Raw genomic sequence first — 16799 nt, 5'->3', positions numbered from 1 at the left:
TCTGAAATTGGCATCATCCATTGGAAGGAAATACAGAAGACCTTGTTGGAAGGCGCGGGGGTGGAGGGAGGCTCAAGTACTTGTCCCTGATTGTTCCCTCCACCTAGGGAAGCCAGGATACACTAGTAAATTTCCTTCTGACAGCCTAGTCTATTTTTTCCTTTGCCTGACAAGGCTTGACTGATGGATATCCAGAGAGAAGCTAACATAAGTTTTATACACCCTATTTTAAAAGTACTAGATCTTGGGAGGCAAACACAGGTGGGTGTATAGAAAGCGTTTGAGGCCAGCCTGATCTATGTAGCTAGTTCCAAGCTGACTTGAGACCCAGATTTTGGGGGGGCGGGGGGAAGCTACTAAGAAGCATTTGAATAATTAATGACAGACAAAAGGCTTTTGACTCATTAATGGCAGTGTTATCTTTGAACACAGGTATTCTGTGTATATTGCTTATGTGTCAGTGTGAATATTGTCATAACTGACAAGATAGATGCATATTAGTTTGTACTTTCAGATCATATTTTATTCTCTATTTTTGAATGATAATAATACAGTTCTCCCCCTCTCTCCTATCACATTTTTACTTTAGTGTTTCTGGACCCTTTTCTCTGTAAGAGCTTCACTCTTTTGACTTTAATTACACTGGGGGCATAATAAGAGAGGGATGAGTAGCTAATTTAATCCCTGAGGTTCCCTATGTAAGATTGTGTCATTCTTTCACTAAGGTTGCCTTCCTCTGGGAACGTTGTCATAACCACAAGGTTAGTCTCTAGCCATGCAGTTTAGGAAAGTTACCCACGGTTTCTAGAGTAGATCTGAAAAGGTAGCCATCTGGTGGTCTTACAATAATAAAACCAGAGAAAGGTCTTGAGTTAGGATGGTGACAGCGGCTATAGGAAGGATAGGACTCAGTTACAGAATTTGGCTGTGGGTGAAAGAAGCAAAACAATCCAAAGTTTTAAGCTTTAAGATATCATTAGGTTCAAACTCTGGTTTTGATTCTTGCTGGTCTGGGGCATACACAGCCCCACCTGTTAGCACCTTTGTGATCTTGCAATTCGTTTTATCTAAACCAGTCTCAACCTTGATAAAACAGGTAGAGCAATATCCATCGTAATAGTTGATAGAGAGACTTTGGTAAAAGAAAACCGTGGCCTACAGTGCCTCATATACAGATGGAAGAGGGGAAAGTGAGCAAACAAAGCCCAAACCACAAAACTGGGTGGAGGTGCCATCTTCCTACTCCAAACACCTTCACCCAAAAGGGTTCTGTTAAAGTCTGATAATTTTATTTACAGACCTCCTCCCTGTGCGGGTGTGGGGTGGAGTGGGAAGGGAGGTCCGACTTCTAGAGCCCTGCTGTAAACTGGCTTATGCGCTTTGAGCTAGGAGCCCAAGTCAACCAGGCTTCCTGGTTTGCGATTTTGTGTTCCTTAAACCAAAACAGCTAAGTCTACAGTTCAGCCTCTGACCTTACTCTCTTCCTTTGCTGGAGAAGGAACAGAGAAACAACAGCCAGGCCATACCAATTCCACTGATAGGCAAGAAAGAGCGACGAAAGAATGCGCTCAACTCTGATTAAGGATTTATCCAGGACAAGGATAAATCAAAGACCTCAGAGAGTTCTGGGTTCTTGCTCTAAGTCAGGCTCCTAAGCCATTAATAAAACGTGCATGACCCTCCATGGGGACAGGGAGGGAGATGTGTAAACAGATGCGAGTGTGTTTTTCTTGGCAACACCTAGCAACTCAAGGCCAGTGCCAAGTCTGGCTGGGATCGCCCTGTGCAGCCTCGCAGGTTATTTCCCCTGCCATTCCTCAGGCCTGGCCTCTGGGTGGGGAGAGGCAGGTAGGCAGGGCGGCGTCCTCCAGCTTTTCATCTTCCAAGCAGGACGAGTTCAAGGGACACTCACTGGGCTCTACTGGACATCTAACACTGGGGCGCGGCGGCCCGGCGACGCGAGCGCCACCCCGCGGCGAGGCGAGGGGAGCCGAAGACGGCGGGAACCATGGCAACGCTCGAGGCTCGCCCGGCCCCGCGTGCTGACGCTGCGCGGCGCGCCGGATTGTGACGCAGGGCCGTGGCGCCGGCTCCGCGTTCTCGAGTGACCGCGGGCGCAGCCTCCGGGGCCTCGCAACGGCAGCAACGGCCGAGGCAGGCGGGGTCAAAATGGTGGCTCCGCTGGCGGGGGAGGCGCTGGAGGGAGGAGGAGCCAGACCCTAGCCGGCCGGAAACACCGACGCCCCGAGGCCTCCCGGCAGCCGCTGCCGCCGCCCCCTGCTCCACCGAGGGACGCGAGCGGGCGGCGGGGCGGGCCGGGCCGGGACACAGGACAGGAGGCGGCCGGGGGCGGAGCCACTTTCGTCGGCGCCCGCCCCGGCCGCGGCCCCGGGCCTCCCCCGCGCCGCCCTGCCTGGCCCGGCCCGCCCAGCCCCGGTGTGGCAGCGGCTCATGGCGGCGGTGGGGCCCCCGCAGCAGCAGGTGCGGATGGCCCAGCAGCAGGTCTGGGCGGCGCTCGAAGTGGCGCTCCGGGTGCCCTGCCTCTACATCATCGACGCCATCTTCAACTCCTACTACGATTCCAGCCAAAGCCGGCTCTGCATCGGGCTTCAGATCTTTCTCCGGCTCCTCGGTAAGGACGGCGTAGGGCTAGCCCGCGGGCCGAGGCGTGCCCTCTCCCAGGCCGACGGGAACGGCAGGGCACTGGTGGCACGCGGCTTGGGGAACCACGGTCTGGTTCCCCAGAGGGCCTTTTGGCGGAGGTGCGGGGACCCGTGGTACTCGTGCCAGCGTTGACAGCGGAGTGGTGCTGGCGGGTCTGTGCCCTGCTCGGTTGGCACCTGGGTGGGCGAGGAGAAAGCACGGCTGTGTGAGCATGCGACTGTCTGCTGTTTCTCTTGGGGGATGACTGCTGGCTTCCAGCGTCCTATGCGACAGCCCTGGAAAAACAGCTCACCGGGTCTCGCCCTGTGTGACCTTGGACTTGAGCCAGAGCTTGAGCCCCCTGTCTACCCCTTTTCACAGTGCAGAATACGTTGTCACTTCTGTGTCTTGGAGTCCACCGGATTGTGAAGTACTTGAGGTAAATGGCCACACAAGCCATGAATGTCAGTCCTTGAAACCATTTCCAAAAGTCACCGCGAGGAAGGTTATACTTACAACGAACCCCTAAACTCTTTCTATGAGTAAATAATAAGGTGTTGGATGTGACTATGAAAGCTTACCATCCCGGGGTGATGAGACATCTGTGGGAGACTAGAAAGATCAGTCTTCATTTCATATGGATTGAGTGCTAAAAGTATTTTATATTTCACTTTCTATTTCTCTCTGTGCTACATCACCAGAAGTGAGAAACACATAAAGAGATCTTTTCCAGATAATTACAGCTTGGCAGGTTTTGTTGATGAGATCATTAAGATGAGTTTTTAGGTGGGTTCTTGCTATCGAAAGGTTGGGGGTTGCGGGTAACTGGTAGTGAGGTCCTGACCAAGACCTTGAGAAGTGCGAGCCTCTGCTGCTTTATTCTCCCAGAAAAGGAGCGTCAATAAAGAAGGAGTTTTGTTCTTGGCAGTAGCTCTTATGCATTTGTCTGCTAGAAAGCATTCTCACAGGTTTTACCTAATCCTGGCAGTCACTCCTCAAAGGTGGATCATGTTATTTATACTTTACAGGTGAGGAAATGAGGTTGGAGAAGTTAGGTGTTTGGTTTCTGGTGCACAGCTGGTGTTTGCCAGAGCGTTAGAAAGGCTTCTGAGTTCAGGGATGGTTCCCTTTTGTTCTTCCTCAGTGTGCGGAGATGCAGTACAGAGCGAGCGCTGTGACCCCCCAGGGCTCACCTTAAAGTTAACAAGAAAGAAAAAGTGGTGGTGATACTCTTCAAGCACAGGGCGTAGTGTCATCTCCTGGGGATACAAGTTAGTCTTTCTGCTCTTCTTTATTAAAGCCACTTCCACCATTCTCTGTGTTCGAGAGGAGTCTGCATAGTCATCTCAGAGATAGTACATACAGCCACTGCCTTGAATGTCTTCATGACATAACCGCAGATTCTGGCAACTTTGGCGGGACCTGAGGTTTTAATGCATTTCCTGTTGGAGTACTCGACACTAGGTAGATCTAAAGAAAGGCCTTTTCTTAAGTCACTTACGGTAAAAACATTTAAGAAAGTCAGTGCTCCCCCGCCCACTCCTTATACTTTATTTCTTCACAGAAGTTTTGTATTTGAGAATTTCAGGAAGAGCTCCTGGTGATCCATTTCATGAGTCTGTAGTTTTGTTTTCTCTATCTTTATAAAAACAATGATGGTATTGTCAACATAAAAACACAACTCATCTCAAATGGGATAAGAGATAGCTTATTCTGAAACCAAATCTGATTGACTGTGGCCCATGAACACTGATTGAGGTTACCCCAACTTTCATGTTCAACATGGTAACAGTTTGATAAAAGTTTTATAACACAACACTTTAAAAACCATTAGTGGAATGTTAAGTAGGTAGGTGAAAGCAAAGCTGAAATTCAGGTTCTTGTTATAGACCCAGGATGCTGTCTGTAGAAGAAGGTACTCTACAGCTCTGGCTTTAAGTTAGTATATTCCAAAAGGTTTGTATGTTAGTCACTGGATGTTAGGTCTCTCTATGAATTGGGCTAAAGATAGTCCAAGGTAGATTGTAATTAGGCTCTGCACCTGCAACCTTCCAACCTCTCCACAGTCAGTGAGGTTCCACGCACTCAGCCTTGCAGAGGTTACATTTTGAAGGTGCAGCTTCTCTAAGGAAGTTCACAGCATCTTTATCATGGAGGTTAGGGCAATAAATGAGTTAGGATAAAAACCCTTTAAAGCATTTGTTCATATGTTAGCTGTTCGTATGATCACTTTTCAGAAAATATTTTAATGCTTCAGTTAAGACTATTTGTTGTTATAGATATTTCATCCTTTTGAAATCACCAAATATTTATTTGAAAAAATTATCTCAGAATATTGAGTCAGGTTTTATAAGAAAAAATGACCTCTGAATTCATCATCTAATGATTTTTCTAAATTGTAGCAGACTAGTTGTGCTAATTTTTTTGTTTGTAAGAATAAAAGCTGAAAAAAGTTTTGTGATTTAAAAAAAAATCACCTTAAATGAAGTAGTAACATGTATGTGTATGAAAGATGTGAGTGGAGACTAGTTGGGGATCAGGACTCGGCCAGCATCCTTTGCAAACATTGCTAATTGGATGTTAGTGTCTGCAGCGTTCTTCCTCTGACTACAGGGTGCTTCAATAACTGCACTTGCATCTGGTGTCAGACCAGTTTGAGATTTCTTTCTTTCTTTTCTTTCTCTTTTTTTTTAAGATTAATTTATTTTATGTATTTATTTTATGTATGTGAGTACACTGTAGTTCTCTTCAGACACAGCAGAAGAGGGCATCAGATCCCATTACAGATGGTGGTGAGCTACCATGTGGTTGCTGGGAATTGAACTCAGGACCTCTGGAAAAGTAGTCAGTGCTCTTAACCGCTGAGCCATCTCTCCAGTCCCAGTTTGGGATTTCAAAAGGCCAGAAAGTAAAGCCTTTCCTCTTAGAGATATAAAGAAAACCACACAATATGCACATGTGTGGGAACCTAAGACTTTCTTAGGTAGTGGTAAGAGAGTAAAGGAAGCTCACCCCACAACAGTGCAATGCCGAATTAGCAAACTTAGAGACAGAAGAGAAGAGGCAAACATAGAAGTGTGTTTTAATAGTATTACTCATAAGCTGGCAATTGACATGGCAAAGGTTTCTAACCATAAAAGAAAACTGTAGCCGGGCGTGGTGGCGCACGCCTTTAATCCCAGCAACTCGGGAGGCAGAGACAGGCAGATTTCTGAGTTGGAGGCCAGCCTGTTATACAAAGTGAGTTCCAGGACAGCCAGGGCTATACAGAGAAACCCTATCTCGAAAAACAACAAAAACAAAACAAACAAACAAAAAAACCTGAGAAATTACAAATATAATAAGGTAAGTTTGAGTATTTAAAAATAATTTTAAAAACCTTCTTTATTGAAAATCTTTTAAAAATTACAAATTGAGAGGAAAATGTTTCTATCATGTATGATAAGTCCTTTAAAAGAAGGCTTATGCTAGGATAAACTTCAGGTGGCCCATAAGGAAAAGTAGTTCCTAGCCTCATTGTTAATGAAAGCAATAGTTTATCTGTTAGATCGGGGAAGAATGCAAAGTGTGATTTAAAAGTATTTGGCACAGGTGTTTACCTATTTGAAATAGGCAAATTGATATAATTTGGCAAGCCATCACCTCTGTATAAACCATCTGGCATTGTCAACTGATACTGACTATATTGATTGAGGCAGGGTCACATGTAGCCTCTGCTGACCCCAAATTGAAGATGTCCTTGAGCTTTGGGTTCTCTTGGCTCTGCCTCAGTACTGATGAGACTGTAAGGTTGGACCGCCGTAGCTGGTTTCATAAGATGCCAGGGATTGAACCCAGCTGTCATGCGTGCTGGGGAAGAAAGTATTCTTGCCACCTGAGCTATAGCTCTGGCCATGGAGTGACATTTACTATATAACGTTTAATTCACAAATCTAGTTGTGAGGACTTAGAGATTGTACTGCATTATGAGCAAGGATATTCATTATAGCACTATTGAAAATAACAAAACAGCCAACTTAAGACAGACTCTAAATGTGTGTTAGTTGCGAATCTCTTCATTGTAAAAGAATTGAGAATTTTCTTTGATGCTGACTGAGCTCATCCACTCAGTGGGGAAAACTGTGAAAACCTGTGGTGTGAGAAGGCAGGAGTGAAGCAGAATTAAGTGTGTCTGGCAGGGGAAGAGACCGACATTCCTCAGCAGTAGCTCTGTTGACATTTTGGACAGCATAAACCTAGGAATGGGGCACTATCTACAGAGTACCATTTCTAGCCTTTTTTTCTCGTCTCCCTACCTTCTGCCAGTAACACCTTGTCCATGTAACACACACATCAGTTGTCACAGCCATTCCGACCCTAGATGTTATCAAGTGTTCCCAAGGAGGGAGGAATCTTATCCTGGTTGAGAACCGTGGGGATGGACAAATAGACTAGGAGTATAAACTGCACAGCTCAGAAATAGACACGAGTACAATAGAAGGTTGGTAGGTTTCAGAGGTAGGATTGAATTGAGGTTCAGAGAAGTAAATATGATATTTACTTAACATGGAAAAGTTACTGGCTCCCTTCCTCTTATCTGTATGAATAATCAATTTATAGAAAGAGTATATATTGAATTTTTAGGATTAAAAACCTTATAATAAATTAGCATCTAAAAAACAAAACACTGGATATAAACCTGGACATTACTTATAACCAACATATAATTTGTTATGGATTGCACACAAATAGGAAAAGCTCCCCAGCACCATATTGTATTAGTCATCGTGTTGGGACAGAGTGCTTACGATTAACTTGCAGTAGGAAAGGCTTTGACTCCTCGGTTCAGAGGGTTCAGTCTGTATCACTTGATTAATTAATTTTGGGCCTGTGGTGAAGCAGAGCATTATGACCAAAGGTCATGGCAGAGAAAGTTGCTTGTCTCACGGCAGACAGGAAGCACAAAGAGACAGGAAGGGGCCAAGACAAGCTATACCTTTAAAGGCATCCCTTTCACAGTCCCACTGTTCCCACCCCCACCTCTGCAAGTGACCAGCTTTCTCCAGCTAGGTCCCGTCTCCTCCATTCAGCAGTGAGTTCATTCATGGAGTAATGCACTGTTGGACTTAGAACTCTAATGATCCGGTTGCCTCCCTCACTACCTGTCAGGGACTAAGTCTTCAACATAGCCTTTTGTTAGGACGCTTGTCCAAACCGTAAGACATGGACAGAAGGTAACGTGGCCTTCACAGAAGAACCCTGAATGGTCAATAGAAATGGAAGGGTTCTTTAATCAGTAGTCAGGAAAAATTTAAGTAGAAGTTCGGATTTGAGTAGTAGTTACTTTGATTACATTGCTATGTTGTTTATAAAAACCCTTGTAAGTACTAAATATGTTAAAAAATGAGGAAAATCATGCTGGACCTCTATCTTACATTTATCATCAGTTCTAAATAATGCTGAATGTACAACTTGTGCAGAGATGTCCTCAGAAATATCTAAAAGTTATAAAAACATAGAGATCTAATATTAAAAATGTAAAACCTCAAAGGGCACACTGTCTATATGTCTCTGTATGAGTGCATATTTAATCAATGGTCGGGATGTATGAGAAATTAGAGCTGTTCTTCCTCTTTGGTGCCAGTAAGACAGTGTGATGATAAAGAAAAACGGTGTGTGGGTGTCTGTCTGTCTGTCTGCCCCTCCCCCCTCCCTCTACATTCAGTCCAGAATGTTTCATCTCTGGTCAAGTTTCCTGACCCATTCATTGCTAGAATGCAGACAGAATCTGGGGAAATGTCTCTATTTGTCTATTTATAACAAAGGACAGTCGGAAGGAAGAGGTAGGTGTATAGGGCATAGTGAGGTGAAAGAGAGGACTGAAGAGTGTCTGTGCCCTGTCAGGTTTCCAGCCTCTAGAACTACAAAATTAAGGTTTCTGGAGCCATCAGAATTCCGTCCTGCTGCAGTTTTGTTGCTTTGTTGTGTGGCCACTGTTGGTGAAATGGTCACCTCTGGCTTAGCTACTAAGCCTTTATCCATTATCCCCCTCCTTAGAAGTAGGAAGGGGACAAAGGAATAGGAATGGGACCAGAACTTTCAGGCCTAAATGGCTGTATTTCTCTAGCACTCAGTCTCCATCCTGAGGATATTCAGAAGTTCCAAGCTGTCATTCACTGCATTCCGAAACAAGAGAGTCCTGTCACTATGGACTCCACAGCTTTTGGAAGTTGAAAGTTTGGATTGTAGACACGGACAGGACATAGATGTGAAGACAGAACAAGAGAACTCAAATGATTGTACCTTACTACTTGGTTTAGTAGTGTGTGCCTTTAATCTCAGCACTCTGAAAGCAGAGGTAGGCAGATCTCTGTGGGTCAGGGACACCTAGTAGCCTAAGGAAAGGCCTGTCTTCAAAAACCCAGACCACCACTTCTTTAAAAATCCATGTTCACATATGGTAATGAGATCATACTTGTTAAAATTCAATTTCATGAATACAAAAAAACTAGGATATCATTCTTGCTGTTGTTTTGTTTTCCCTAAAATGAAAGTTTGATAGAATTTTGTTGTTTGAGGTAGGGTCTCACACAGCTCAGCATAGTACGTATGCCTCAGTCCTCAGGGCTTGGATTATAGGTAAGTACCACAATGCCAAGTTTAGAAAGGGTTTCTCTGTGGTATAATTTATTTGTCAAGTATGCTAACAGATTAACATCATTTCACAGTACTTTTTTTCCCCCAGAATTTCATTACTTAAGACTCTGTTTGAAGTAAGGGAGTATTGTCTTTTATTACTGTATTTCTTTGCCTGCTTTTGAACAGTTTAAAGGTACTTAGGGATCTGAAGAGGTGTAAATGGTATTTTATTTCCTTCTAAATTTCAGTCATAAGTTTGCAGAAGAGTTAGGAATGAACATACTTTAAAGAGTTTGCACTTTGTGGGGGCACACCTTTAATCTTAGCCTTCTGGGAACAGGGAGGAGGGCACAAGTGGAAGGCTAGTTTGGACTACATACATAGCAAGTCCTTGTCTCCTAAAAGCAGAGTGTATGCCATGGAGTCTAAAATGCATGGATGGACTCCCTCCTTTCCTGTTATTACTTCTTGGTTTTGGAATTCTAACTGAAAAGGCTCTGAACTCTTTGGTGCATTCAGTTCATATGTGAATTCAAAGTTCCTGAAGAGATTTTGATGCTTAGTTCTTTTTCTGCCTTGAGAACTTATTAATAGTCCAGTAATTATATTATACTGGAGTCTAGGACTGAAATTCCCAGGTTATGGTTTAATTCAATTCTCTGTGTCCAAAGGTGGTGTTTTAAAAGAGAGCAAGTCCCTTATAAGCCCTAATGAAAACTACTCCTGGGTTTCCTTGGACCCTTAAGATGGAAAAAAAAACCCATGTCTCAGCTGTGGAATGCAAAGAAATCTGAACAATGCTTCCCAAAGATCACCAGAGAGAGCGTTTCCTTTGGAGACTGATTAGTTGGGGAGTTGGTATTTTTTTCTGTAAAGTGAGAGTTGGTTCTCCCCGTATTCCATAAGGACATGGTTATAAAAACTCTGCCTATAGCTTTGGTGTAGGAGTTACAGCTGTATGCTACTTGTGGAGTGATTACTGACTTTATACTGAGAGTGTAATCTTTCTCAGGGAATAGCAGTGCGAAGCTAGGGCTGATGGCCTGTGCCTGCGTTCCAGCACTTAGGAGGCTGAGGCAGGCACAGGTTTGGGGCCAGCATGAGTAGATAGATAGTGAGGGCCTGATTTGGAGAGAGGGAAGGAAGGATCAGATTGCTGGTTGGGCCGTACCCAGACTCAACAGAGGCTGTAGCGGCAGTACCTACCCTGTCCTATCATTTCCCAATTGGTTCATTTGGTGCATACAGAGAGCAAAGGGCATTTGTTTTTGAACAGCATTCCTAACAGCCAACCCATCATTCAACTTGAGTGTGTAAGAAAGATTTGGAGAAAAATTTATTAGGATTAAAAAAAAAAAACAAAAACAAAAAGATGAGCTAAGGTCCCGACTGGTTGGTGGTGAGGACTGACACTCTGAGTAGCAAGCTGCCACGAAGTGTTTTAGTACTCTTTACTTTCCTTCTCACGTGGCAGGCATGACACCTAGAAGATGAGTGAGGTCTGGGATATTCCCACGTACAGAGAGCTAGATAGCATGAGGGTATCTTGCAGGGTGAAGTCGTACTGTTTTCCTTTTCCAGCAATCATGCTCCAAGCAGTCCCATTTTCTGGGATAGCAGGTGGATCTTACTAAGATTTCCAGATGTGTGGTTTCGTTTGTTTGTTTTTCCCTTTTCGAAAAGAACCTGGTGTTTAGGCACAGGGTAATCCCTTAAAGGAACTAGCCATTGCTCCCTTTTAAATTCGTGCAGGCTGGTTTAATTTTTAATTTTAATTTTAAATTGGTGTGTTCTTCTTTGGGTGTACTGAAGGGGGAAGCTACTCAAGTGCCTTTGGCTTCTTAGCTTTGTAAACTCTGCTTGTCAAAGGTTTCTTACTCAGTCTGTACTTTGTGATCGTTTTTTAAGAGCATAATGCATATGGTACTGAAACATTGCCCCAATAAAAACCTTTCTTTGTATACAGCATTGTACAGTCCATTGATTTATAAGGCAGGGGCAGAATTATGTAGTGTGGTGATAACTAGATAATTACAAACTTCAGTATCACTAGATATGTCCGGAAAGTACTGTAGATATGCATGCTGACTGAAGAGCAGATGTTGCCTGGCACCCGATCGATCATCAGACTATTTACAGTACTTAACACGGACTAATGGGACTGATGCTTATAGCCAGCTAGCCTTTAAAACATGATTTGGTTTTCTGAAGATGTGATTCAGTTTGTAGGGAAAGGGAACTTGGAGAGCATTTCAGAAATGTGAAGGAATGTGCGGGGAGTTGGAACCCTTAGGGAATATGCATATCTAAGAAAGAACCTACTGAGCTCAGCTGGAAGGAAAGGAGGTGATAGGGTGACATATAAAAGTTCACCTTGTCTAAAGAACACTTGATGACTGGCATCAGACTGGGGGTGAAGTTACCATCTCAGTGTATGCTAAAAATTCCCTGCCAGAAGTCAGTCAAGTAGAAGCAAATGGTGCTTTGTTAAATGTGCACATTGTATTGGAAGGAGAGAAAGAATTTCATCAAAATGTGAACCTGTGGGGTGTAATTGATGTTAAACGAAGTTATGTAACTATGACTGCAACAAAGATTGAGATCACTATGAGAAAGGCGGAACCCATGCAGTGGGCAAGTCTTGAACTACCAAAAAGCAGGAGAAACAAAAAGATATAGCGGATTGATTAGAAGAGGAAGGGAGTTCTTAACGTGTGTGTGTGTGTGTGTGTGTGTGTGTGGGGGATGGTTGCTTGCTGCTGGAGTCTTTCTGTTGTTTTTAGTCTGTCGTTTGGGGTTATCATGAGGTTCTTCAAAGCCAAAGTCTGTTCAATTTTTGTGCCTCTATCTTCCTTTCCAGTTGCATAATATGATTATTCAAGTCTCCTCACTAGAACTATAGTTGTTACCCTTACACTTGAAGGGAGGGAAAGAAACCATAAGTATAATTGCAGTATTTTTTAGTATAAATTATTATAAGCAGGAAGTGAAAGAAGTTTTGTTTTTTTTAATCCTGATAATTCCTTTTTCCCTTAAATGGGAAAGCAAAGTGGTATATAAAAAATTGAGTTGGCCTCTCCATGAACTTTTGTTATTATAATTCTTGAAAATCTTTAAGGATAAGACTTTTTGTTTCTTCCTATGCAGTGGATACTTTGTGTAGTACTAATTCTGAAGCGTGGAGTCAAACCGTCTGTGTGTGCTGGCTGAGTTTATAATTCACTTGCAGTTAAATTAATTGTAGAAAGTAGCTTCAATACTTGCATTACCTGGCAAGCAGTATAATTTAAGTCTATAGGAAATAAACTAAGATTATAGAATTACAATTTGGTTAAAACTCATCATAAGAGTAAGCAATAATGTTAAAATCTCTTTCCTGATTATTTAAGGACTCTTTATGGTGTTTTGACAAAATTATATCTGATTTATAGCCTAAACACTCTTATGGGTGATATCTGTCTCCCTGATGAAAAACTGTATCTGTTAAATTGTGAATGTGTAGCTTCGTTGAAATACATTAAGGTGTGTGTTGCGGCTTGAATCTGAAATGTACCTGGAGGCTTGTTTTGAGCTGTTGGTCTTTCAACTTGGGGCTCTATTTTGAAGGCTGTGAAACCTTTAGTATATTGAGGGGTGAGCCTTTAAGGATCATACACTCCTGCTGGTCTGATCCAGTCAGGACATATGACCCACCCCTGTCCCATACTCCCACTGCTGCCTCCTCAGCCATTATAGATTGTATTCTCTGAAATCGTGAGCCAAAATAAACCCTTACCTCCCTTAAAAAAAAAAAAAAAAAAAGAAAGAAAAGAACACTTGATGAAAGGATTCTGAAACCAAGTAGAACAAGCCTTTCAGTCTAGTAATTTTCATTCTGAAAAGCCTTATTATTTTGATGGTATTACATTAAACTTTTTAATTATTATGAAATTACATAGGAAGTATTCTTGAGTTTAAAAAATTATCAAAAAGTACATGTATATCATTACAGTTTTGTCCTGAAGATAACTTAGTAATCTCATGCACGGATGTATATATAACATGATAAACAGAATTGCTTTAGAAACCAGAAAATAAGAGGCCAGGTTTTTAAAAATGAATTTAGTTGGTTTGGTTTGCATGGATGTATATATACTATGACACGCAGAATTACTTTAGAAGCCAGAAAATAAAGGGCCAAGGTTTTTAAAATGTACTTGTTTGCTCTGGTTTAGAACTCTGACTTCTCAAATCTTTATACTGCCCTGTAAAGCCTGACTTGTCTTGAGGTTTTACAACACCAAAGATAGCATAATAAAGGAAGAACGTTGTAATTGCTAGTATTATAAAGCCACATGCTTAAAAATACTTCATTCGAATACCCTTTTCTCTTTTTTTCCTCAGGTATAGTTGTATCCAGTATTGTTCTGATCTTGTCACAGCGATCACTTTTCAAGTTTTACATGTACAGCTCAGCCTTCCTATTAGCTGCAACTTCAGTGTTGGTGAATTACTATGCTGCTTTGCACATTGACTTCTATGGTGCCTACAACACGTCAGCGTTTGGAATCGAGTTGCTTCCTCGGAAAGGGCCCTCGCTGTGGATGGCACTCATCGTTCTGCAGCTAACCTTTGGAATTGGATATGTCACATTACTGCAGATTCAGTCCATCTATTCACAGTTAATGATTTTAAATATCTTGGTTCCTATAATGGGCTTAATTACAGAGCTGCCATTACACATCAGAGAGACGTTAGTGCTCATGTCGTCCTTGATTCTCATATTTAACACAGTGCTTGTCTTGGCAGTGAAACTTAAGTGGTTTTACTACTCTACTCGGTATGTTTACTTATTAGTGAGGCATATGTACCGAATTTATGGATTACAGTTACTGATGGAGGACACATGGAAGAGGATTCGTTTCCCAGACATACTTCGGGTCTTCTGGCTAACAAGAATTACAGCTCAGGCTACAGTGTTAATGTACATTTTAAGGATGGCAAATGAAACTGAGTCCTTCTTTATTTCTTGGGATGATTTCTGGGACGTCATTTGCAATCTAATAATTAGTGGGTGTGATTCCACACTAACTGTATTAGGCATGAGTGCTGTAATTTCTTCAATAGCCCATTATTTGGGCCTTGGAATATTGGCCTTTATTGGATCAACTGAAGAAGATGACAGGCGGCTTGGCTTTGTAGCTCCTGTTTTATTTTTCATTTTGGCTCTTCAGACTGGTTTAAGTGGGCTGAGACCTGAAGAGAGACTTATTCGCTTAAGTAGAAACATGTGCCTTTTATTAACTGCAGTCCTGCATTTCATCCATGGGATGACAGACCCTGTATTAATGTCGCTCAGTGCCTCCCATGTGTCATCTTTCCATAGACACTTTCCTGTGCTGTTTGTCTCTGCTTGCCTGTTCATTCTCCCTGTCTTACTCAGTTATGTCCTTTGGCATCACTATGCACTAAATACATGGCTGTTTGCAGTTACAGCCTTTTGTGTGGAACTCTGCTTGAAGGTAATTGTCTCTCTCACTGTCTACACGCTGTTCATGATTGATGGCTACTATAACGTCCTCTGGGAGAAGCTTGATGACTATGTCTACTTTGTTCGCTCCACGGGCAATATTATCGAATTTATATTTGGAGTAGTAATGTTTGGGAATGGGGCCTATACCATGATGTTTGAGTCAGGAAGTAAAATTCGGGCTTGTATGATGTGCCTACATGCATATTTTAACATCTACTTACAAGTAAAAAATGGCTGGAAGACATTCATGAATCGTAGAACTGCTGTTAAGAAAATTAATTCACTTCCTGAGATAAAAGGGAGCCACTTGCAAGAAATAGATGATGTCTGTGCAATCTGCTATCATGAGTTCACAACATCTGCTCGTATAACACCGTGTAACCATTATTTCCATGCACTCTGCCTTCGGAAATGGCTGTACATTCAAGATACTTGTCCAATGTGCCATCAGAAAGTGTACATCGAAGATGAGATCAAGGATAACTCAAATGCATCTAACAACAACGGATTTATTGCTCCCAATGAAAATCCAAACCCAGAGGAAGCTTTAAGAGAAGATGCTGCTGGATCTGACCGAGAACTGAATGAGGATGACAGTACAGACTGTGATGATGATGTTCAGAGAGAAAGAAACGGGGGGATTCAGCACACAGGCGCAGCAGCAGCAGCAGCAGAATTTAATGATGACACTGATTAAAGTAGCATTTACTAATCATTGAGGTATTTGTTTAAAATTCAGTTCATCCAAAATGGAGTCATATGCTTCAGGTCAGTGTGTAGCCAAGCACAAACCAGTATGGATGTTGAAACTGTGAATGATTTTCCGTTTACTGTGGTGTGCTACTGTAAATATACCTCTCTAATGACTTCTGGTCTCTTTGGTGACCTGTTTAAATTTGTGTACATTATTGTACATAGAATAAAATGTTTTCACGTTTTTATGACAAAATTTGAACAAATAACTTCTTAATAGAGATAATGATCATATGGTGCGCCAATTGTGCCAAAGATTCCTCCATGAAATTAGAATATATCTAATGCTGGACTCTAGCTTTTCCTTAAAATGAGTGGGAAAATGAAAATGCAGAATAAAGGAACTTTAGTATAAGAGACGAGAAGAAAAAATCTTGAGTAGAAAGGCTATAAAATGTCTTCTAAAACTAAGGCAAGATAACCTGCTAGAAGCAACTAAAAAACTTGAAACCTGAGCTGCAGCTTAGAGCTAGGTTCAAAAGTCAAAAAACAGGGACAGAATTGAGAAATAGGCTTGTTATCAACTAAACTTTGATATAATCCAGGATGTGCTGTCTAAGTCTTAGTAGAAGCATCCCTGTGTTTGCAGTGAGAGCATAAAACTGTTCTTTCACTTCTGATGAGATTACACCATAAAAAGGTGGACATTGTTAACTAAAGCAGCCTAAACACTGCTGACCTGACTCTGCGAGGTGTAATGTACAGTGCTACGACCACTTTAAAGAACTACTGGAAAAATTTCCTTAATAAAGCTCACAGTTTTACTATGAAATTCCACATCATAAAAAGGAAACACAAATCAGGAAAAAAACACTTTAATGGTGTTGTTATATAGCGTGTTGGCCAATTCCAGTGGGTCTTCTTCTCTGACTGCTGACATTATCTCCAATATTTGACTAAAACAAAAAACAAGGGACCAACTTTCTCAGAATATATTGTTAGAGGTATGTAATCACATTTTTCTATGTAAACATTTACTGTCAACTAGAAGATTCTGGAGCTAACTGCAATATACAGTTATAGGGTCACGTAAGTGCACCACTAATGGAATTATCCTATAGGGGAGGCGTCCTTTAAAACTCTAGGTCCTAGCACATTTGTTCCCGGATCATGAGCATCTTAAAAGTAAAATGTAGACTGCACAGTAAAACAGGTTAAGTAGGCCCCTTCCTACTTTGGATTTAGTTTTATTTGTATTTACTTGTTTTACTATTACTAGTATAACTATTTTATATTTATAAATAAAATATATATGCGTATGTGTATATATATT

The 16799-nt window shown here is 42.0% G+C and overlaps 2 protein-coding genes across 6 annotated transcripts in view; one reads left to right on the top strand and one right to left on the bottom strand.

Annotated features, from left to right (window-relative positions):
• Positions 1-2071: 2071 nt before the first annotated feature.
• On the top strand, positions 2072-15722 carry Rnf139 (ring finger protein 139). The gene is made up of 2 exons (XM_021182986.3): positions 2072-2632; positions 13645-15722. The coding sequence occupies exons 1-2, from the start codon at positions 2452-2454 to the stop codon at positions 15468-15470; spliced, it is 2007 nt and encodes a 668-aa protein (XP_021038645.1). The 5' UTR covers positions 2072-2451; the 3' UTR covers positions 15471-15722.
• Positions 15723-15975: 253 nt separating this feature from the next.
• Tatdn1 (TatD DNase domain containing 1) overlaps positions 15976-16799 on the bottom strand; it is a 30648-nt gene continuing 29824 nt past the window's right edge. For 4 of the 5 annotated variants that reach the window (XM_021182988.3, XM_029469595.2, XM_085831662.1 and 1 more), the window contains one exon: positions 15976-16422. In XM_021182988.3, coding sequence (XP_021038647.1) covers positions 16326-16422 — 97 coding nt within the window. In that variant the 3' untranslated portion in view covers positions 15976-16325. The remainder of the gene's footprint in view (positions 16423-16799) is intronic. The other variant, XR_015045578.1, reaches the window with a different exon arrangement.

The sequence above is a fragment of the Mus caroli genome, unplaced genomic scaffold (genome assembly GCF_978045245.1).
Source record: "Mus caroli unplaced genomic scaffold, Mus_caroli_1 scaffold_16, whole genome shotgun sequence".
NCBI classification, from domain to species: Eukaryota; Metazoa; Chordata; class Mammalia; order Rodentia; family Muridae; genus Mus; species Mus caroli.
The sequence above is the reverse complement of the archived record's forward strand: the minus strand, read 5'-3'. Positions and strand labels throughout refer to the sequence as shown.